General features: G+C 47.5%; 1 protein-coding gene and 1 long non-coding RNA gene across 2 annotated transcripts; one reads left to right on the forward strand and one right to left on the reverse strand.

The window, feature by feature from the left end:
- Nucleotides 1–2,598: 2,598 nt before the first annotated feature.
- Nucleotides 2,599–4,481, forward strand: LOC140293924 (uncharacterized). The gene is made up of 3 exons (XR_011912725.1): nucleotides 2,599–2,751; nucleotides 3,103–3,232; nucleotides 3,643–4,481. It is a non-coding gene; the product is annotated as an uncharacterized lncRNA (long non-coding RNA).
- Nucleotides 4,482–9,130: 4,649 nt separating this feature from the next.
- map3k2 (mitogen-activated protein kinase kinase kinase 2) lies at nucleotides 9,131–23,404 on the reverse strand. Its single transcript, XM_072374121.1, has 17 exons — nucleotides 23,048–23,404; nucleotides 20,666–20,738; nucleotides 20,144–20,262; nucleotides 19,983–20,023; nucleotides 19,801–19,900; nucleotides 19,611–19,724; nucleotides 19,230–19,326; nucleotides 18,968–19,098; nucleotides 18,241–18,320; nucleotides 18,051–18,115; nucleotides 16,442–16,534; nucleotides 16,122–16,358; nucleotides 15,888–16,036; nucleotides 15,677–15,808; nucleotides 15,441–15,570; nucleotides 15,178–15,355; nucleotides 9,131–12,526 (listed from the first exon to the last, which is right to left on the reverse strand). Exons 2-17 carry the CDS (start codon nucleotides 20,718–20,720, stop codon nucleotides 12,307–12,309), a joined length of 1,941 nt encoding a protein of 646 aa, XP_072230222.1. The 5' UTR covers nucleotides 20,721–20,738; nucleotides 23,048–23,404; the 3' UTR covers nucleotides 9,131–12,306.
- Between the last annotated feature and the right edge of the window lie 540 nt (nucleotides 23,405–23,944).

A 23,944-nucleotide genomic window follows, 5' to 3' on the forward strand; every position in this document is an offset into this window, starting at 1 on the left:
GAGGAGGCGGGGCAAAGAGGAGGCGGGGCAAAGAGGAGGCGGGGCAAAGAGGAGGCGGGGCAAAGAGGAGGCGGGGCAAAGAGGAGGCGGGGCAAAGAGGAGGCGGGGAGGAGGCGAAGCGAAGGAGACGAGGCGGAGGAGACGAGGCAAAGAGGAGGCGAGGCAAAGAGGAGGCGAGGCAAAGAGGAGGCGAGGCGGAGAGGAGGCGGAGAGGAGGCGGAGAGGAGGCGGAGAGGAGGCGGAGAGGAGGCGGAGAGGAGGCAGAGGAGGCGGCGGAGAGGAGGCGGCGGAGAGGAGGAGGCGGCGGAGAGGAGGCAAAGAGGAGGCGAGGCAAAGAGGAGGCGAGGCGGAGAGGAGGTGGGGAGGAGGCGAAGGAGAGGAGGCAAAGAGGAGGCAAGGCAAAGAGGAGGCGAGGCGGAGAGGAGGCGGAGAGGAGGCGGAGAGGAGGCGGGGAGGAGGCGAAGGAGACGAGGCGAAGGAGACGAGGCGAAGGAGACGAGGCGAAGGAGACGAGGCGGAGAGGAGGCGAGGCAAAGAGGAGGCGAGGCGGAGAGGAGGCGGAGAGGAGGCGGGGAGGAGGCAGAGGAGGAGGCGGAGAGGAGGCGGGGAGGAGGCAGAGGAGGAGGCGGAGAGGAGGCGGCGGAGAGGAGGAGGCGGCGGAGAGGCGGCGGAGAGGCGGCGGAGAGGCGGCGGGGAGGAGGCAGAGGAGGAGGCGGAGAGGAGGCGGCGGAGAGGAGGAGGCGGCGGAGAGGCGGCGGAGAGGCGGCGGGGAGGAGGCAGGGGAGGAGGCAGAGGAGGAGGCGGCGGAGAGGAGGAGGCGGCGGAGAGGCGGCGGGGAGGAGGCGGCGGGGAGGAGGCGGCGGAGAGGAGGCGGCAAAGAGGAGGCGGCAAAGAGGAGGCGGAGAGGAGGCAGAGGAGAGGAGGCGAAGGAGAGGAGGCGGCAGCGTTTGTCACACTTCATGATGTTTCTGAGCATCTGCAGCTTCTTCTTCTTCTTCTTCTTCTTCTCTGGAGCTCATATTTATGACGGTACCCTGTGATGATCATCCTGACTTTCACACTTCTGACTGTTGGCTTCAGCATGAAATGATTCTGTTATTGTGTGAAGCAAAGAGAAGCCATAAGTGTTGCATCAGTGCTGTGAGGAGGCCTGATTTATTTGTTGTTCTCTGTATTTATTCTGAATGTCGCCTCAGGGTAACGATGCAGCAACTGAACACTCAGGAAAAAACATGTTAAAACCACTTTAACTGTAAGAAATGATCAGAACGATGAGTTTTAGTTCAGTTTAGTTTACAGCTGAGTGACTCTGTGGCAGAAACACACCTGGATCTCAGAGGCCTTTTCTGTACGACCAGTTTACACCAGAAACACTTTGGTCTGCTGCTGATGAGAAGAAATGTTCCTCCGTGTTCATGGACAGCTGCTGATGGACTCATTCATAAAGAGGCAGATCCCCGAAGCTTCCAGCTGTTATGTTTCAAACTTTATTTCATCATGTGGAACAGATATCATGTAATTCTTTATTTTCTGTCAAGGTGGCAAAAAAGGCTGTGGAACTGCATCGATTGCTCGAAGCTCAGTTTTAACAAAGATGGTTCCTTTTAATTCTTCTTCTGAGCATCATTTGTTTGTCTCAGACCACCCAAGCCTCCTTCCTGTTTTACTCAAGTTTTCTGACTTTTTAACATCGATACGCTCCAAATATAACAACATTTTAATAACTGGTGACTTATGCAAGTTAAAGTTGATTTTTACCTGCATCGTGTGATTTTGTTGTTGATTATTTTAAAAGCAAAATGAAGTCAGACAATTGATGCTGCAGCTCCATTTAAAACTAAGATAAAACTAAACCAAAGTGGACCTCAGAGGCCTTTTCTGTACGACCAGTTTACACCAGAAACACTTTGGTCTGCTGCTGATGAGAAGAAATGTTTGTTTGAGTCTGCTTGTTGGCAGCTCTCAGCTGAATGCTGACGGCACTCCGTCTGCAGCAGGCCTCCAAAGACCTGAGAGTCCAGTCTCCAGAGAGGATCCTCTGTGATCAGACAGCCTGCAAACGGACAAATCACTCATTTAATAGTTTTTCTTCTGAACAGAAAACCTTTTTCTCCGTATCAGGAGCCAAATATGTTTGTGGTTTTGGACCGACTCCACGATGGTGAGATCAGGACTGAGGGTCAGACCATGTGTCCAAACTTCCTTCAGATTATTTTCGACCCCCACAGACTCTGATAACTGAAACTCTCCATTCCAGTGGTCTTTAGTTTCTCAACATCTTTTTACCTTCATGTTCAGGAGCTTTGCTCATAAACTGTTTTTGTTTTTCTTTGTTCGGCGGCTTCGTGTTTGTGAGCTCCTTCAAAAATGTTTGCAGAAATGTAGATCTATTTTATTTTCACGTAAAGTCTGCGGAATGGGGCCAGTGGCCCCCTGTGGCCCCCCTCCCCGAACAAAGCGTCTGCATCAGTAATAAAATGACTCTTGCGATGATTTTGTACTGAAGGGAAAGGCGGAAATAAAGCGTCTACGCAGGTTTCTGGTCGGACCACTTAGAGCAGCGCACACTGTGCACCGCCAAGAGAGAGCCGACCCAGATTTATGGAGTATCTACAGATATATCTACACCTGTATGTACTCTGCAGCTCTGAGCAGAACCATGGACATTATAAAGAGAGCCGAGCGGACTCCAGTGAGTGAAGGAAGCGGAGGAAAAGAGCGCGAAACATTTTCTCGTTCAAACAATTGAAGGTGAGGAAAACTATTTTTCGTCTGGTATTGAAAACACAAGATTTTGATCTGGTCTGAAAATGTTGTTGCTGACTTGTTGCTTGTTCCGCAGGAGACTGAGACTCCGTTTTTCAAAGGTTTAATTCAGATGTTTCCGATTGAAGATTTTTTTTCCTGAACGTTTCGCCCGAGTCGATGGTTCATGTTACAAAGTGAAATGATTTCAGCTCCTTCATTTTCGACATATAATTTTAAAAGAATCGCAGCGACATTATGATATTAATTAATGCAAGCCAACAGCAACAGTACTGAGTTAATATTTAATTCAGTGTTGTGCTTTTGCTTGACTGTCTCGTATTTTTTGCTCTTCAGTTTTCAAAATGAAGAGAAAGGGGGACATTATGTCCTATTTCGTCCCCCGGCCCCAAAACACAAAAAACAGACAGGAAATGAAGAGAGGCAGCTGGAAGAAGAGAGGAATCCAGAGGAATTAGGTCAAGAGGTGAGCAATGAAAGTGATGGAACTGAGCAGGAAGAAAGCACAGCTGAGACAGAAGAACAGATGCAGACAGGCGGAGGATAGAGCTTCCTCATCTACATGCACTGGAGCATCAGCTTAGTGATGCTGAAAGAACAGAGTTTAGCAACAATGTGTTCATGTAGACATGTTAAGTCTCATTTAGTTCTAAATGTCATGGGTCTATAAATATCCTGTTGGTGTTTCTTTATTGCTGAAGTACAGCGTTTCAGGTATTTAAGCTCTGTGGCAGGCTGAGGACGACCCATTCATTTGAATCAGCTGTGCTGGAGCAGGAAAACATGGAAAACATGCAGGGCGGGGGGGCCTCGAGGACCAGGATTGAGAAACACTGCTGTAGTGTATCTGCTGACATATGTTTTGTCTTTCTCCAGGTATCAGCAAATGTTGGCAAGAAGCAGCAGCAGCACAGCCAAAGCTGAAAATATTTCCAAGGACCTTGATGGGGGACAGGAGACGAAGCTTAAAAGTAGCCTGGTGTGACATTCATCCTTGGCTGGAGTATTCCCAAAGGCTGGACTCGTCATATTGTTCTGCCTGCAGACATTTCAGCCCTCCTAACAGCCAAGAGACAGTTTTTGACTCGCCGGGGGGGGGGGGATTCAGACACTGGGAAAAGACGACGTACAAAGAGGGAGGATTTGTAGTTGATTCAAAGTCTGTAACGGGTCTGACTTCAGCTTCCATTAGCAGCCATGTATCCAAATATGTGTCCAAGCAGTGTCCTTCATCACGTAGAGCTCTGATTATGATGATGTGTGTCTGAGTGACCTTATATCCAAGAGTCAAAACTGTGAAAACCACTGAAAAAGAATTAGATTTTAAAAACAACGTTTCTGAAGACGGTTTGCAGCTTCTGCATCCTGTGCAGCAGAAAGGCTGAAAGCAGAAAGTTGTTGGAGACGAAGCTGCTGGCAGCCGCCTCAGAGGAGTCTTAATTCTACCTAAACACATGTTACAGTCCAGAGTTTCATCATGCATCGTGTTTGTATTACACAGACGTTATTGTGTGTATTTATTCATTCATATCTGCCATGAAAAAGCGCTGGAAAATAAAATGGCCGTTTATTACTGCCCTCTAGCGGTTAAACTGCACAGCTACATTAATCAGTGCTTTCTGATTTAACCGGAAGTTAGATTACCAGAACCACGGTACAGCGAGAAATATAAAGTCTGTTCTGTTTAAATTTACTGTCACATGAAGTAGCCACGATTTAGCTCCATATTCACTCATTTTGGACTCATCATTTCAGCTGAATAGAAGCAGAGAAAACAAAGATGCTAACTGCCGTTAACTAGCTAGCGCTAACTGTAGCTTGGTTTACACTTGAAGGAAAAAACTGCGCCTTTCACACAAAGAGGCCACCAATTTATTTACATTCAGTCACTAGTCCGTAAAGCAATTCTCCGCTGTTATCAGATCAAATAGCTTCATGTCACATCTGTTAAGTTCAGCACAGCGTTAATATGATTTTATTTTGAAAGTCTTACAGGAAGTGTGAGTCATTTGTAATATCTCTATCTTTACCTTTTCTGTAGATACCATCTGTGGCCGCTAGAGGGCAGAAACGCCCTGCTCACAGTATAAAGACTGAATCTGTGGACTGCAGCTGGTTGCCTTCATCATATGAACAAAATGACTTTATAACAAACAGATTTCACTCCATTTCAGACACAACGGGACAACAATGCTTTCAGTAAAACATTCAGACTGACAAAGTACAACTATCAATCAAACTCTGGAGATCAGCTTGGGAAGGCAGAGGGACCGAGTTCAAGTCTTTACCAGGTTCCACTCAAACATGTCTTCAACTTCTAAACCAACAACTCAAATGAAGAGATAAAAGCTTCTGGCCGGAGGAAGCAGAAGAGTGGAAGATTAGCTCAGGCTGCTGCATGAAGGTTTCTGGTTTGGAGGACGCTGGTTCGATGCCCACAGTCAAAGCAACTTCTGCTTATTGTATTAGATTATTCTAATGAGTCTAAAGGAGTTTTTCTGGGACAGAAACTGACTGATTCCAGACCTCTGAAGTGTGGCGGAGTAGCTCAGGATGATGGGACGCTGCCTGGGGTTGGACTCATCACGGGTTCAGTTCCCTCAGATGCTCTGTGGGCTGCCAGCCTTCATTCTTTAAGGAATATAATCATCATTTCTGTCAGGCACCAACAACCAAAGCCAGCTTTGTGTGAGACCCTTAAAGGGCAGATAGCTCAGGCTGATAAAACACTGAGCTGCTGTTTGGGAGAGTTGGGATCAAAGCCCACAGCTGCAAAGGCTCCAGCTGTGGCTGCTGTCAGGTGGACACTTTAAACTTTAATGACTTTTACAGTCCAACACCTGGAGGAAGATTTAAAAGCGCTCCGAGAACTTCTCCAGATGCCCAGAGGGCTTGGTGGCATCATGGTAGATGTCAGAGACAGAGAACTGTAGCTGGAGAAGACCTGGTTTGAGTCCAGGAGCTGTCAGAGAAGAACAGAGAGGAGAAGGGGGAGAAGAGAGATTAGAGAGAGGAAGAGGAGTGGATAGAGAGAGGGAGAAGAAGATAGAGAGGCTGAGATAGACCTGGTTTGAGTCCAGGAGCTGTCAGAGAGAGAGTTAAGGAAGAGGAAGAGGAAGAGGAGTGGTTAGAGAGAGGGTGAGAAGAAGATAGAGATGGAGATAGGAGGAAGAAGATGCCGGTGAAGAAGAGAAGAAGACAGAGAGTGGGGCCAGTTGGCCCCCAGAGAGTCCCAGAGGTAAAAGTAGGGGGTTATGCTGAGATTTTACAGTTCCGTTTTGAAGGACAAAACACATGTTCCTAAAAAATAAATATAAATATATGTACATATCTGTAAAATCTCAGCATAACCCCCTACTTTTACCTCTGGGACTCTCTGGGGGCCACCTGGCCCCACTCTCTGTCTTCTTCTCTTCTTCCTCCTGCCCCTCCTCCCATCTCTATCTTCTACCCCTCTCTCTAACAACTCCTCTTCCTCTTCCTCTACTCTCTGTCTGACAGCTCCTGGACTCAAACCAGGTCTATCTCAGCCTCTCTATCTTAACTGTCTAATCTCTTTCTCCTCCCCCCCTCTCCTCTCTGTTCTTCTCTGACAGCTCCTGGACTCAAACCATCTCTATCTCAGCCTTTCTCTTAACTCTCTCTGTCTCTAAACACTCCTCTTCTTCCTGCACCTAGATCCATCTATCTATCTCTCCTCCCTCTCCTCCCTGTTGTTCTTCTCTGACAGCTCCTGGACTCAAACCAGGTCTTCTCCAGCTACAGCTCTCTGTCTCTGACATCTACCATGATGCCACCAAGTCCTCTGGGCATCTGGAGAAGTTCTCGGAGCGCTTTTAAATCTTCCTCCAGGTGTTGGACTGTAAAAGTCATTAAAGTTTAAAGTGTCCACCTGACAGCAGCCACAGCTGGAGCCTTTGCAGCTGTGGGCTTTGATCCCAACTCTCCCAAACAGCAGCTCAGTGTTTTATCAGCCTGAGCTATCTGCCCTTTAAGGGTCTCACACAAAGCTGACTTTGGTTGTTGGTCCCTGACAGAAATGATGATTATATTCCTTAAAGAATGAAGGCTGGCAGCCCACAGAGCATCTGAGGGAACTGAACCCGTGAAGAGTCCAACCCCAGGCAGCGACCCATCATCCTGAGCTACTCTCTCGGAGTGTTTCCACGTCTCAGAGGCTCAAAGCTTTCACCCAACAGCCTGAGCTGTTCAGCTACTCACTGAAAGGTTCAATCCTAAAGTTTCTCTTTTTATTTTGGCTTCAAAAAGCCCAGCCGACTCTGAGCTGAACAACCTGCCTCCTTCTATAAAAGCCATCCCCAGGAGTTGAACCCCCCCCCCCTGCTTCCAGAAGCTGCTCCGTATGCACCTGAGCCTCCAAACCACAGCTTCAGCCTCCTTTCTGAGCTGCTTCCATCCTTCTGTTCGGATGCTGAACTGCAGAGTTTATTCCTTTAAGAGCTTTGATCCCTCGTCTTCACAAACTAAAAGCTGCTCAGTTTGAGCCATTAAACCAGAGACTTTGCACCTTAAAGCTTTTCACTCTTTACTTTGGCCTCTAAAACCTGAAGACTTTTAAACTCTTTAAGCAGCTCACTTGAACCTATGAGCTCCGAGTCCCAAAGCAGTTTATTGAGCCTCTGAGCTACGGCTCTGCTGGTTTGAGCTGCTTTTCTTGGCACTTTGTACCTGAGACTGATGACCACAGTGTTTTAATGTTTCCTGGGAAGCAGCTTTGCTCATCAACTGTCTTTGGTTTGTTCAGCTGTGTTGGGTTGGGACTGTTCTGTCTCATGCTCTGTATCCAGATAAAGTGTGGGGATATGTCATCCACTCTAAAACTATCTTCCCTGCAGCCTTTTTCAATTACCACTGTCTATGTAAATAATATTGATATTTTTAGCAGAAATATTAAAGTTTTTTCGGTCATATTTTCATCTGTAAACATGAGGCATTGCATACCAACATTACAACTCATCATTTTTCAGGTTTCTTCACGATGTTAGTTTTGAGTTGATCGACATAACTTTTTAAAAAATATTTCCCCTTTTTCGTCTTAAACACAACACAAACACACACCCCTCTGGTGGAGGAATGCTGTAACTACACCACCTTCTATTTATCTATTGTCGAGTGTTATTCATGAGTAATTTATCTCACTTTCTCATTCAGTCAGTTACAAACTGACAGGAGGGAATAAACAGTCTGTTTCTTCTCTATAAGACTAATTAATTACAAATGTTCAACTTCAGGATGTTCAATGAAAATGAAGTGGCAGTCCTCTCCGTGCTACTCCCAAAAAAGTTATATTGGACCATAATATGTTATGTGTATTATATTTCAAGACTTGAGTAGTTCATAATATTACCACAAAAAAATCAGATAAAATAAAGATGCTAGCTGACGGTAATTGAAGCTTGTTTACGGACTGTCCTCTAATTAGACGGAAGAAAATAATAATCAGCTCGTTGTTTCCACTTAAAATAGCGTTGTTCAGACCATCATTACTGTAAATGTAAACTTCCATTAATCACTGACTTTTCTTGTGTTTAGTCGATTCCTTTTATTTTGATAGAGTCACAGGAAGTGCAGTTTATACACAATTCCGCTAGCTTTGTTGTGGTTGTAGTTACCATCCATGGCCACTGGAGGGCAGAAAAACGCCCGCCATACATAAACACACATCCAGCCTGTTTGTGGTGATGTAGCCAGAGTAGCTCGCTGAACTGGCTCTTTAAAACTTAATTAGCAACATTATCTCAGTTTTATGACGGATTTAGACGCACTCTTGAAAACTCTACCAGTCTATTAAGTCACAAGTTTAAACACCACGGTACACTCTCCTTTTCAGGAAATCTAAAGCTGTTTATGGATCATTTTCCGCTGAAATGTTGTTTTATAACCCCGAAAATAATTAGGGCAAACAGATAATCTGGTTCGGTCAACTGTTAGACTTTTATGCTGATGTAACCTATATTTATTCATATTTATTTTGTTTCTAAACAGATTTCTCATTCAGGTTTGAGGGTGTAGTTGCTATTTATAACCACCAGGTGGCAGCATGCAGTCTGTCACAGAAGCGATAAGCTTCTTATTTGTAATAAATTAAGTTATTTTTGAAGAAGTTTGAACAGTTTTCGTGTCAGTAACACCTGAAATCCAAACATTATTGCCCTCGGTGTTATTCAATAATCTAAGAGACTCTTGATATGACTTTAATATGATTCTGTTTCCTGCTCTTTGTGTATTTTACATTATATTCCTTCAGTATGAAGAACTGTGATAAAACACATTTAAAATAGCTAAAATCAGTGGGAATTTTATTTGTTTAGACACTGAAGTCAACAGACAGGGAAACATGATGTGAAATAAATATCTTTTATTGTTTTCATCATAGTCATAATTGTTGTAATTATGAACACGAGCTGTCGCAATACTCCAGAATTTTGCCAAAAAACAGCAACCATTCGACGGCACCGCTGCGTCTCTCAGGACCCAACCATGCATAAAATCTCCCGTTAAAAACAGAAAAAGGAAAATAAAAAATATATATTAAAAAATTATGCGTACCACTGATATACAGATCTGATATAAACAGGCGTATTGGTCACAAACCAATCAGAATTATAAACATGGCTTCTTTTACAATACACAGACCGAACAGGTGGGATATAAGAGTACCTTTTTAAAAAAAGAAGAAGAAGAAGGGGACCATTTATTTTACACATCTGTACAAGTCATCGTCTTCATGTTCTCACCCCCGACAGTCAGAATGCTCGAGGCATTTGGGGTGCAGTGTCCAGTGAGCAAAATCTGCAGTAAATGCACATGAACACACACACACACACACACACACACACACACGTCCATCCATGCGTCCAGGTGTGGCAGCAGTGGCTAAAGAGAGAACTACAGGTGTATCTGCAGGTGACAAATACAAGTACCGAAGAGTTAAACCACTGTGGTGAAGGAGGCCACCTGATGGTAAAAATGACACATCAATACATTCAGTAGAAGCTCACCGGACCTCCACACACACACACACACACACACACACACACACACACACACACACACACACACACACACACACACACACACACACACACACACACACACACACACACACACACACACACACACACTGTAAAAATAAAAACAGTCTTTAAAATGTGCAAAGAAAAGGTGGCTGAACCGAGCTGCTCCAGCGACAGCGACGGGGAACCGTGAGAAAGCATCAGTGGATCATCAATAGTGCATAATGGTAATCAAAGTTTAGCAGTGCTGGGTGCTGGCGTCTCACCTCCTTCTGTACCGGACAGTTTCTCTGACGGGAGGCCGACACACCTGTAGTCTACGGGACTTTCTGTTTGGACACGTCTTTGTTCAAATGTAGAAAAAAAGAGGAAAAGAGGCGTTTCGGCTTCCACAACCGGTGTGGAATCACCGGCTGACGGGACACGTTTCCCACAGAGCAAAGCCACAAAGACACGAAGCTCAAGTGCCTTCAGAAATGTTCTTCCTGCCGTCCCTGAAGGTGCGACCTGTGGAGCCTTCACCTGCAGAACAGGAGAACAGCGGGGCGACTCGTACCAAAGTCAGCTTCCTGTCATTCTGATCCTTCTCCGGTCCGCTGCAGACATTCTCCCTGCTCCAAAAACCTGCTGGTTGCACCTTTAAAAAGCAGAAGACCGTTGAGTCTCTTCTGGAAGCTGCTGAAGCCGTGGAGCTGTTTGTGGTTTGGATAAAGTGACGAGTTAGACTCTGATGATCGCTCTGAACAGTGAATGAGATCCTGTAAACATCTTCTCCTGCAGGCGTGCACGAGGCCAGAGAACGACCACAAAGCAACACGGGAGAAGGCGGGATGCTGCGGCGGCAGAGCAGGAAGACACCTGTCGGCTCAAATCAAGTGAAAAGGGTCCGAGTCTGCAGCGCTGACCTGATTCTGCTCCCTCTGAACTCCGTCTGCAGCCGTTTCTGAGCTTGTTGCTGTCAGAGATCTGTGAGCAGGTCTGAGGAGCAGAAAACATCCTGGAGGGGGGGCTCCAGCGCTTTGGACCAGTTCTCCGTGTGATGACTAAAGTCTGCTCACGTTTCAGGAGGCAAACGCCTGCGAACTCCTTCATTACACACGAGTTTCAGACTGTCCGCCAGACTGGGAGCTGCAGCACCAAACTGAGTCAACTAACTGAGCAAATACCGAGAAGCAGGAGAAAAGTGCATCTGACGAGCTGCAGCAGCCGGTTACCGCCGGTTACCGCTGGTTACCGCCGGTTACCGAGCTGGGAGCTGGGCTCAGAACCGCCTCTGCCACAGGTTTCTGCTCCAGGCCGGACGGCTGAACTGAGATCAGCTGGTTTGGGCTAAAAGTGTGAAGGCAGTTTGTCCAGGAGGCGCAGCGACAGAGAGCAGCTGCAACTGCAGACTCCTCCTCCTGCGTTTAACGGGGGGGGCAAAGGAGGGAGGGAGCAAAGGAGGGAGCAAAGGAGGGAGGGAGGGAGCAAAGGAGGGAACAAAGGAGGGAGGGAGGGAGCAAAGGAGGGAGCAAAGGAGGGAGCAAAGGAGGGAGCAAAAGAGGGAGCAAAGGAGGGAGGGAGGGAGCAAAGGAGGGAGGGAGCAAAGGAGGGAGCAAGGGAGGGAGCAAGGGAGGGAGCAAGGGAGGGAGCAAAGGAGGGAGGGAGCAAAAGAGGGAGCAAAGGAGGGAGGGAGGGAGCAAAGGAGGGAGGGAGCAAAGGAGGGAGCAAAGGAGGGAGCAAGGGAGGGAGCAAAGGAGGGAGGGAGCAAAGGAGGGAGGGAGGGAGGGAGCAAAGGAGGGAGGGAGCAAAGGAGGGAGCAAAGGAGGGAGGAAAGGAGGGAGGGAGGGAGGGAGCAAAGGAGGGAGGGAGCAAAAGAGGGAGGGAGCAAAGGAGGGAGGGAGCAAAGGAGGGAGGGAGCAAAGGAGGGAGGGAGTAAAGGAGGGAGGGAGCAAAGGAGGGAGCAAAGGAGGGAGGGAGCAAAGGAGGGAGCAAAGGAGGGAGGAAAGGAGGGAGGGAGCAAAAGAGGGAGGGAGCAAAGGAGGGAGGGAGCAAAGGAGGGAGGGAGCAAAGGAGGGAGGGAGCAAAGGAGGGAGCAAAGGAGGGAGGGAGCAAAGGAGGGAGCAAAGGAGGGAGGGGGGGGTAGAATCCTCTCAGACTCTGCAGCTGGCCTCGGCCTCTCTGTCGCAGCGCCCCCCCCCCCGCCGTCGCTCTGGGTTTCTACATTCTGGGTCGGGTCAGAGTTGGGGGCGGGGCCTCCTGCAGGTCCAACACATCCAAAAGGGCCGACGAGAGAAAGCGTACAAACATGAAAAAGGGACGTTTCCAAAGAGTCGTTTTGGTGGCGTCAGGAAGCTGCCCCTCCCTCAGAAACTAAGGTGCACGTTGTGGAGCAAATAAAAGTAAAGCTCTCTGTGGCCGTCTCACACAAACAGAGACAGAGGAGCAGGCGGCCTCTTCCTGGGACGCAGAGAGGGCGGAGTCAGAGGCGGGACCGCCCCTTCAGGTAAGGCGGTTCTGCGGGTTAATGCACAAAGATGTGCCTCAGCAGCTCATCTGCAGACGGACGCTGCTTGGTCTCCACGAAGATTCGTTTGAGGAACTCTCGGCCGTGGTCCGACACGTGGGCCGGGAGGACCGGGTTGGTCGGCTGGGTGGCAATTTTAAAAATGGCCGCCATGGCCTCAAACTCCGCCCAGGGAGGCCGCTGCGTCAGCATCTCCACCACGGTGCAGCCGACGCTCCTGAGGACAGAAGAAGAGCACTTTACACATGGCTTACCGTCACATCTGGAGCCGTCTTAGGACTGCAGAGACAAACAGAAGCAGCTGAGCTGAAGACCTTCGGCTGAACCACTCAAACACAGATCCTCCACAGATCCTCCACAGATCCTCCACGCCAACATCGTCTCTTTCCAGTCACAACTCAACAAAGTGTTTCTGACAAGATTTTACAATCAAACTCTGGAGTTCTTGGATTTACAGAAGGTCAGCTGATGCTACAGAAGGTCAGCTGATGCCACAGAAGGTCAGCTGATGCCACAGAAGGTCAGCTGATGCCACAGAAGGTCAGCTGATGCCACAGAAGGTCAGCTGATGCCACAGAAGGTCAGCTGATGCTACAGAAGGTCAGCTGATGCCACAGAAGGTCAGCTGATGCCACAGAAGGTCAGCTGATGCCACAGAAGGTCAGCTGATGCCACAGAAGGTCAGCTGATGCTACAGAAGGTCAGCTGATGCCACAGAAGGTCAGCTGATGCCACAGAAGGTCAGCTGATGCCACAGAAGGTCAGCTGATGCCACAGAAGGTCAGCTGATATCACAGAAGGTCAGCTGATGCTACAGAAGGTCAGCTGATGCCACAGAAGGTCAGCTGATGCTACAGAAGGTCAGCTGATGCCACAGAAGGTCAGCTGATGTCACAGAAGGTCAGCTGATGTCACAGAAGGTCAGCTGATGCCACAGAAGGTCAGCTGATGCTACAGAAGGTCAGCTGATGCTACAGAAGGTCAGCTGATGCTACAGAAGGTCAGCTGATGCCACAGAAGGTCAGCTGATGTCACAGAAGGTCAGCTGATGCTACAGAAGGTCAGCTGATGCTACAGAAGGTCAGCTGATGCCACAGAAGGTCAGCTGATGCTACAGAAGGTCAGCTGATGCTACAGGTCAGCTGATGCTACAGAAGGTCAGATGATGCCACAGAAGGTCAGCTGATGCTACAGAAGGTCAGCTGATATCACAGAAGGTCAGCTGATGCCACAGAAGGTCAGCTGATGCCACAGAAGGTCAGCTGATATCACAGAAGGTCAGCCGATATCACAGAAGGTCAGCCGATGCCACAGAAGGTCAGCCGATGCCACAGAAGGTCAGCCGATGCCACAGAAGGTCAGCCGATGCCACAGAAGGTCAGCTGATGCCACAGAAGGTCAGCTGATGCCACAGAAGGTCAGCTGATGCCACAGAAGGTCAGCTGATGCCACAGAAGGTCAGCTGATGCCACAGAAGGTCAGCTGATGCCACAGAAGGTCAGCTGATGTCACAGAAGGTCAGCTGATGCCACAGAAGGTCAGCTGATGCCACAGAAGGTCAGCTGATGCCACAGAAGGTCAGCTGATGCCACAGAAGGTCAGCTGATGCTACAGAAGGTCAGCTGATGCCACAGAAGGTCAGCTGATGCCACAGAAGGTCAGCTGATGCTACAGAAGGTCAGCTGATGCCACAGAAGGTCAGCTGATGCTACAGAAGGTCAGCTGATGCTACAGAAGGTCAGCTGATGCTACAGAAGGTCAGCTGATGCTACAGAAGGTCAGCTGATGCTACAGAAGGTCAGCTGATGCTACAGAAGGTCAGCTGATGCCACAGAAGGTCAGCTGATGCCACAGAAGGTCAGCTGATGCTACAGGAGGTCAGCTGATGCCACAGGAGGTCAGCTGATGCTACATGAGGTCAGCTGATGCCACAGGAGGTCAGCTGATGCTACATGAGGTCAGCTGATGCCACAGAAGGTCAGCTGATGCCACAGAAGGTCAGCTGATGCCACAGAAGGTCAGCTGATATCACAGAAGGTCAGCTGATGCTACAGAAGGTCAGCTGATGCTACAGAAGGTCAGCTGATGCCACAGAAGGTCAGCTGATGCTACAGAAGGTCAGCTGATGCTACAGAAGGTCAGCTGATGCTACAGGAGGTCAGCTGATGCTACATGAGGTCAGCTGATGCCACAGAAGGTCAGCTGATGCCACAGAAGGTCAGCTGATATCACAGAAGGTCAGCTGATGCTACAGAAGGTCAGCTGATGCTACAGAAGGTCAGCTGATGCTACAGAAGGTCAGCTGATATCACAGAAGGTCAGCTGATGCTACAGAAGGTCAGCTGATGCTACAGAAGGTCAGCTGATGCTACAGAAGGTCAGCTGATATCACAGAAGGTCAGCTGATGCTACAGAAGGTCAGCTGATGCTACAGAAGGTCAGCTGATGCTACAGAAGGTCAGCTGATGCTACAGAAGGTCAGCTGATATCACAGAAGGTCAGCTGATGCTACAGAAGGTCAGCTGATGCTACAGAAGGTCAGCTGATATCACAGAAGGTCAGCTGATGCTACAGAAGGTCAGCTGATGCTACAGAAGGTCAGCTGATGCTACAGAAGGTCAGCTGATGCTACAGAAGGTCAGCTGATATCACAGAAGGTCAGCTGATGCCACAGAAGGTCAGCTGATGCTACAGAAGGTCAGCTGATGCTACAGAAGGTCAGCTGATATCACAGAAGGTCAGCTGATGCTACAGAAGGTCAGCTGATGCTACAGAAGGTCAGCTGATGCTACAGAAGGTCAGCTGATATCACAGAAGGTCAGCATGAATATTAAAATAAAGGAGACCAATGGTCATTTGTGATCTCACCAGATGTCGGCCTTCCTGCCGTATCCCTCTCCGCTGATCACCTCTGGACTCATCCAGTAGGGGGTGCCGGTCACCGACTTGATGCCTGTTCCTGATAGGCAGATGGTCTGCAGCCGCCTGCTGGCCCCGAAGTCTCCCAGCTTCACGTTTCCCACAGAGTCGCGCAGGATGTTTGCTCCTGAGCGGAGAACAGTCGCTCAGCTCCACTGCAGTCAATTCATTTGGAGTCTAAATGGTCGTGATAAAGGAACTGTTCACCTCACCTTTGATGTCCCTGTGGACGATCATGTTGCTGTGCAGGTAGGAAACGCCCTCCAGGATCTGCCGGGTGTAGCGGCGCGTCACGTTTTCCGTCAGCGCTCCGTACGACTTCAGCTGGTCCTTAATTGAGCCCTGAGAGCCGAACACGGAGATGATCGTTACAGAGACCCGACTTCTCCTCAGCGAAGTCTGTAAAATGCAACGTGGACACGTAATATTCATGCAGATCAACACTGACTCCGGGCATGTGCTCCATGAAGATGGAGAGCGTTCGCTCCATCGTGTCCCGCAGGCAGCCGTAGTACTGGACGATCCGCTCGTGACACAAGTTCTTCAGGAGCTGGATCTCACACTCTAAAGCACTGACCTCCTACAGGAGCGGGAGAAACAGAATGACTACAGGAACCTGCTGCTCACTCACAGCCCAAACATGTCAAGCTGACACACACCTTGCTGGTCTCTGGACTCTCTGGGTCAAACTGGACCTGTTTGACCGCCAGTTCCCGCCCAGTGTCTGCGTCGTAACAGAGGAAAACCCGTCCGAAAGCCCCCTGACCCAGAAGTTTCCCCAGCCGCCAGTTGGTGGGAGCACGCGGAGCTGCACACAAACAGACAGAGTGAAGACCGATAAAAGCAGATCAGGGTTTGCACGGTCGCTTTATTCACCGATGAGATGGGCTCACAGCGGCTGGGTGGGCTGATGTCCATGACTGAGAGGGTGGGAGCAGTTGGCGGGTTGAGGTTTGGCTCAATGTCGCTGCCCCGCCGCCTCCTGGCGGGCCCAGGAGCCTCCTCCAGGTCGGGGGTGAAGACGCTGCTGCCGCTGCTGGTGCTGGGCGACTGCTCCGTTGGGCTGAAGCTGACCGGCGAACGAAAGCCGTGAACCTGCGTTCTCCGAGCTCGGGGGAAGGTCTTCCTTCCTGCGCGAGCAAGCGGGAACTGTGATGCTCCATCTGACTCATACAGCCACAATGATTGGGCGGCAGTAAGAAAAAGCACCCACCGTCACTATAATCCTGAAGGCCAAAGGGAATCCCGTACCTGCGGGGATACGTCCCCCCTTTCCCCGATTTTTCAAACACGGGGATGTCGTACTCTGCGGAAGAAAAGATGGAAGTGACATCCAGAACTGGCCGACAGGAAGATGGACTGTGGCGCTTTTTAACCGGTTTCCTCAGAGAGAAGCAACCTCTCGTGTCACAACAACTCATTTCTTTCTATAGTCGACGCCGTTTCTCACACAGAAGCTGCTTTCTAACCAAAACTGCCTGCTACCACGGACATGGTCAGAAATAAGGCCCCCGGGAGGGATTTTCCACCAAAGAGGTTCCACTGCTGGTTCAAAACCAAACTTAGGCTGTGTCCGAAATCCCTCCCGAACCACCATATAGTGCCCACGCCACTTTGTAGAGGCGTCCCAATGTTAGGGGAGTTTTGATGCTCGCTATTTAGTGCACTCATGTATCCCACAATTCACCGCGAAACGCCCAGCTGATCCCTAACAAGATATCCCATAATGCATTGCCAAAAATCCTCTGGGCTGCGCGTATTTAGGCAAATGTACATAGATCGTTTAATAAGTAAAGCTTCATTCAACATTTATTAATGATGGCTAGTGCAGTGTGTGACTAAAAGCTGAGTGAATCTGACCATCAGACAACTGGATTAATCAGTTTGTCAGGAAATAAAGGCGCTGCCAGTTTGACGGAGGGTAGTTTACTGTTCAGAGAATTAAAAACAGATATTACTCTAATTAAAAAGGCAGTAAAAAGTAGGCCAACACAGAGCAGCGCGTCTAGTTCTCCTCCGTGTCATCATTCATTTAATTACTGTTAAAAGAAACACGGACAGATTGAAAGAAGACGGCATTTCGATAGATAACAGCAAGTTGTTTTTTTACCGGTGAATTTCTCGTAGTTAGCCGTTGGAGGACAGTATGAAAAATATGAAAATTAAAATGACACGACAGTAATAAAAAGCCTCTAATTTAACAAAAATACAGTAAACGGACAAGATTATGTGAGATGACATTAATGTGGTATGTTTTAATGTGTCCAAAGATTTTTCTGTTGAGCTCCCTACATTTATTTGTGGGGCGCAGGGAATGAGTGAGACAGTTTTTCGCCTTTTATCCACCAAAGTTCTTCCTCCAGCACCGAAAAACTGTTGCTACGGCAGCACCACCAAGGCCAGATGAAAGGAGCATCGTGGGTTAGAGGCTGTGGGCGCGGTTCTGGAGGCCGAACAGCCCATTTTAAAGGTTGAAATATCCGGTCTAAGTTAAAGTGAGCTGCTCCATGAAGTGGAAGCTGCAGTGAGGGAACCAGCTGTTTGATGTTTAATACGTTCTAATATCATCAGCTGGAAATCCAGCGTCTCACTGATGCAAACTGTTGCCTAAAACAGCCTTCAGGAACCAAACTGCTGGCACTCAGACGTCATCTTTCTTCTCTGGAAAAGAAGTCTGATGACACAGGCTTGACCCTCCCTGTGGTGTATTCAATGTGGAAAATGAAACCGGTTCTTCGTTGAAATGGCCTTGAACCAGCACTGGGACGGCTTTGGGTGAAAACAGGGAAGATCCTGCCATGGACACACGGCTGGGAATTTACCTGGAAAGTCCTGGTGGTTGTCAGGGTAACTCTGTGCTCGGGGCATCCTGGACTTTGGGTAGTCACTGAAACAATAAGAGCAGCAAGAGAAACGAGTTGTTAAAGGTGTCCGAGCGGCACATTAAGTGGGTCACGTCCTGCTTCCTGCGGAGCGGTCAGCGACGAGCATGTTTGGTGTGGACGAGCTCACCTGTCCAGCGGGCTGTCCAAAGAGGGACAGCTTCCAGACGCCGAGTTCTCTGGACTGCTCATGGACAGCGGGTCCAACATCTGAGGGAGGGACGGGAATTCAGAGAAAGGAACTCTAAAAGCTCAAATTATACTTGGATCATTTGTAAATTAAAGTGAGCAGCATGTGTCAAAATGACTCCGCTCATCAACAAATGATTAGATTTTCTTTTATGTGGAAGGACTGATCAAAAGTTGAACTTTCCAAAGCTAACAAATCAGAAACGTAACTTGGATCCATCGCTCATACCTGCTGCAGGTAGAATATGGATTAGCACCTGACATGAGGAGACTTTTCATACGAAATATCAGCTCAACGCCCGCTTTCACGTCTCTATGACCTCACTTACAACTGCACGCGTGTGGAAAACGTCCAGGTACCTGCGCCCGGGTCCGTGTCATGGACTTAACATCTCCTCCACACCACAGAACTCAGAGAACGAGCTTTAATTAAACACTAAAAGCTGAAGCGATTCACCAACTCACGGCTAACGTTAGCAGCCACTCACCCCCGAAACTACTTCCACCTGGTGGTTTCCCAATAGGTGGACAGTCAAACTTCCCAGAAAGTCTTTCTTAAGTCCAAAAATGAGTAACAGTTCATTTAAGACTGAAAAATACGAGATCTGAGAGCTTTTTCAGCTCCGCATGCTGAAATTGCTCCAAACAACGGCCCAAAGTGCCGGTACCTGGTCCATGCTCTCAGGGATGAACTCGCCCTCGCTGTTGATGCTGGTGAAGGAGCCGTTCCTCGCCACCTGCTGGAGAGCGTCAGGAATGTATCCTGGAGGAGGAGAGCTGCGGTCCGTGGAATGGGAACCTGAGGTCCGTTGGGGAGCAGCACAGAAGAGAATTAAATCAACGTCTGGGTGCACAGGAGTGACAGCAGACAGGGTTTGGTTTGTGCTCTCAAAACGTTTTAGAGACGTCTGACCAGGAGGCATTTCTCACCTATCAAAGCCAACATGCTCTTCTTGTCTGCCGCCCTGAATCCCGTGTTGTCCAGCTCTTCATGGGACGGCAAGAGGTCCATGTTGGAAGAAGAGTTCTGGAGAAACAAAACAGGCGGCTTATTTAAAAGACAGAAAACAACACAAGCAGTTACGTCACGGGTAAATCACTGCATGTTGATCTGATCTGAGGCAGGATTTTAGCAGGTTTAATGGTCAGATTAATCTGCTGCTTGGATGCAGCCTGAGTGGTGGAAATCAGGGCCTCTTTTAAAGGTCTCTGTGGAAAGCTCCTGCTATGACTTGTTGGAAGACAGAATGTTTGCATTGTATGTGCGCACAGCAGAAAACTGACGAAACTGTAACTGTGGGAAGCCCTGACCTGAGAGGAGCTCTGGAGCACCAGGAGGATCTTCAGGCTCTTCATGTGAACGCTACGATCCAGCAGCTCCACAGCCTTGTCCAGGTCATCCTGGGTGGTCAGAGGAATCACCAGCTGCAGGAGGAAAACACCACCACAATGTAGAGATCACCCCTTTACGTATCTTTTTCAGTATCATTCAGCTTTGTACCTCATTGTTTGTGTAGTGGAGGTCCATTGTCTGACCAAAAGCCACTTTAGCTTTCGCCCTCAGGTCTTCAAGCTTGACAGGTCGAGGAAACTGCAAGATCCTGCAGAGGAGAGGGAGGATGAGAAAGGCCCAGCTGCTCTGCACTGACATCAATCCAGTGATGCACCAGAATAAAAGCTCACCTCTTCTCCCCTTTGAACTCGAACTTCACTCTCACATCATTCTGTTGGACAGAAACAGGAGGCTCAGCAAACACTCTACAAACTGTGCGGTTTCTCCACTAAAGAACCGATTCATCCCAGCGAGCGTGTGCTCTCTAAAAGTAGAGCATTGGCGCGGTTACCTGGTTCTTGGGTGAGGAGGCTTTGGGTTTGTTCAGGTCCGACAGGAACGTGGCAGGACGGCTGGAGCGATGCAGTTCGGCCAAGTCCTGCATGATTGAGTTCAGGGCCTCCTGCTCATCTTTGAGATGACATCATTTTAAATTACCTCAAAGATTTCACAGTTAAATTGATTTAACTTTTTGGAAAAATAAATACTTTAATAAAGCTGCACAGACGTGGTTGAAAAATCCTCACAATAGCAAGACGCTGCCTCAGTTTTTAATGCACTTATCTTGGAAATGTTCAAACTTAAAGCCATGAAAAAATGAGGGAAAAAGCACGAGATCAGTGGTTGCTACCCATTAAATGTCACTTACACTCGAGCACCTCACACAAGGAATTACTATGTGGCAAAGATATCAATGAGCCATTGTTCAGAGAGAGAAAGGGGCGGAAAAAGCATTCCTGGAGTTGTAGCTCTGACAAAAGACTAAGTTGGCTGATTGCCAACAGCAGCAGCACCTCGAAGCACACATACATACCCATCATCATGGCACAGCGATTGACCCAGGAGGCCAGGAAAGAGGATTCTCCCATCAAAGGGATTCCTTTCTCCTGCAACAGCAAAAGGAAGGCATAAATCCTAACAAGCAGCTGATGGAGACAAGTTAAAAAGCATGAAGCTGCAGATGGAGAAGTCGCCGAGAAGAGGGTCGGGGAAAAAAATCTAATTAAATCAAATAAATACAGAAATTATGGTTTCTGGAACTCAAAAACACTATTCTGGACCTTTGTTTCGGCTCCTCTCGGTTTCAAAATACATCATTTACGAGCTCAGATCAAACACATCCAACTTCCCCATCTTTAACTCCACCGAACTTCCGTTTGTAATCATGCTCAGAAGTGGGAAGTCGAAACTCTTTCTGCTCACGATGCTACTGACAACAGAATAAAGTCACCATGCTCTGCCAGGTGTTCGTCTGAAGTCTGAATCCACAGTTTTGTGTGACCCTTTGTCACTGAGAGCACCATGAGAGCTGCTGGCATTACAACAATGAATGTGTTATTTTGGTGAAAAGTAGCCCATATCAGCACCAGTTAGAGCCCTGAGTATAAACCTCACAGCCAGTTTGACTTTGGCCAGTTCAACACAAGGCTGTGCCTGAAAGAGAGATCAGAGTCAAAGCTGCAGACGATGGAAAGTATTCGATAAATAAAACAGCCAGTTGAGTATTTCTCTGCTAAGTTTGGAGGGTGGATCCCACCTGTGAGAGCCGCTTACGAATGCTCCGTCACATTTTAACAGCAGGCTTCAGGTGTCACTGAGGACGACATCTCAAAGGAGACGCACACTCATGGCTGATAAAGAAGCTGCCGTACGGTCCTTCGGTGGCTCCGCTTCGAATTAGTTTCTTTTGTTTTGCTGAAGCAGAAAACCAGCTAATGACATTAGCAATGAAAGCTTATTTTGTTGCATAACTGTTCAACCGATAAGTTTACAGTAAATGTCTGAATGTCACGGTGACTCGTTAAAAATGAGATGGCGTAAAATAACACCAGCTGCCAGATTTTCTCATTTTCATGGTGTTGAAGCGCTTTATCTGAGAGCTTTTAAATGATTTCTGCGTTATTGTTATGATGTGTTTTTACAATCACAATGATGTAGCCTGATCCTGTACCTGATTGAGTTCATTTTCCTTCCTTCCTTCAAGTGCTGAACTTATTATTGAAATCCTTATTTGAAAAATAAACCCGTTTGAGCAAACAATTCTTCGCACTGATGATGGTGGTGAAAATTTCATTCTGAACCTCCTATTCAACACTGATGCTGGTTCAGTGAATAAAATAAAAGCTGAATTAAAACACAAATTGGACCAACGCAGCAACATATAAATATCACGTTATGTGATCTTTGATTTATACACTTCCGAATGTATAAATGGTAAAAATCACAAGTTTTTTATTGAACTGTGCAGAAACCTAAATCAGTTTAGAGCAGCACTGTATTAGAAGAGAAATACTTAACATGCAATCATCAATCGAGGAAAGCTGGTCGACTTGAAGCAAATTCAAACCATTTCACCACAATATTTTTTCATGTCCTCTGCGATGGCATGTTTAGCTACAGCTGTGACTCAAACGGGGCAGATATGGAAAAGGTACATAATAAAAGCTGTTTAATAGTCCTATGAGTTAAAAGTCTAGTATGACAGAAGCGTCACAAGTTGTCATAAGGTTATTGTTCGTTATTGGAAGTCGTATTGTTTCTGTGCAACAGCACACACACCATCAGTACCAACGCAGTGAGGCTGGAAATGTAAGTCAGCATGGCTTCTGATGATCAGTGTTGGATGTTGATGATGGGAGTCTATGAACATCACTGATTGATTTATGCGAGTGACGCAAAATCCGACAACTCCATCACGTTGAGAAGAGACCAACTAAATTAACATTCGCTTTAGCATTTCCTACTGATAACCTTCTCCTCTGTGTTGGCTAACGAGATCCAGTCAATCCTCCGAGCAAAGTTAACAACACTATGGCCACCTTTAGTAGATAATTAGCTAGCTTTGATATAACTTGCTAGTTCAACAGCCCCCGGAAGCTAACAACTGTTGCTAGCCAGTTTTACATTTATGCCAAAATATACATCCGATATTTATTTGCTATCTTGACATGCAAGTCAGAAACACATTTAACAAAACATAGAGCGGATATGGGAAGCTAAGTGGACAACGTCAACCGAGGGCTGGTTGCACAGCTAACTGTCAGGCCAGGGAAGTTGTCCGGCTAAGCTAATGCTAAAGTTAACTGCTAGCCGCACGGCTAATCCAAGCTCGTCTGCTCAGCAGGACCGTAAAAAGCAACCGTTCAACAGACAAATGAACGACGTGAAGCAATCTATATCGTGTGTATAATAGCACCTGTTGGTTGACTGGATCTGTATTCACTTCCTCATCCACAGGGCCGGTGACAGGAGCCCCGGGCCCTGCGGAGAGCCGCTGGAGGAAGCAGAAGTTTGGCAGTCCGCTCCCAACTTCACTCGAGTCCTGCTGGGCCACGACGACGAGGCCCGATGGATCTCGGTTTAGCCCACACAGTCTTTCCAGTGAAAAAATCAATAGGATAATTGATGGTCCAGCACAGTCCTTCCGCGTCTGTGTGGCGGTTAAAAAGCAAATTATTCGACCGCTTTCATTTTGTGATACTTTACACTCTGGTTAACGGTAGCTTCACTCGCAGATCACCCTCAGTTGCATCAAGCTAACAAGTAAAGTGTAAATTATTACCGGAAGTATTTTAAATTTTCTGATAAAAATAAAAGTACGAGACGCCACAATTTAAGGAAAACACACATTCGGTATTTTATATCGATATGAATTAGCCGGAAGCAATATTATTTGTTTGTGTACACTTGACAGAGCCATCCCCACCACCAACCTCGTTGGAAGAGTCCAACAACAACACCGTCTGATGTCAGAGAAAACCTCACAAATTAATATATGTGATAGCTGCTTATAATGCGAATATAACTTCAACATGTCACCCAATTTGCTTAAGATGTTTATTATCTATTAGTAACTAGATTGTAAGTAATCCATAATAAGATTATTATATGATTCAAACCTAAAGCTAATAAAAATACAAAAACGACAAGAGATAATGCTGATGTTGCAAGAAGGTAGTCACCGATGAATACACAAAGTAATATTCTTGAAGTCGCAGTTTCCCAAGAGCAGAACGTGATTTCAGACATTAAAGACGAACTTTTTTTTATGTTTGTGGTATTCTAACGAAAACAAACTTAAAACCATAATGCA

The sequence above is a fragment of the Leuresthes tenuis genome, unplaced genomic scaffold (genome assembly GCF_036924035.1).
Source record: "Leuresthes tenuis unplaced genomic scaffold, fLeuTen1.0.hap1 SCAF_1, whole genome shotgun sequence".
Classification (NCBI taxonomy): Eukaryota; Metazoa; Chordata; class Actinopteri; order Atheriniformes; family Atherinopsidae; genus Leuresthes; species Leuresthes tenuis.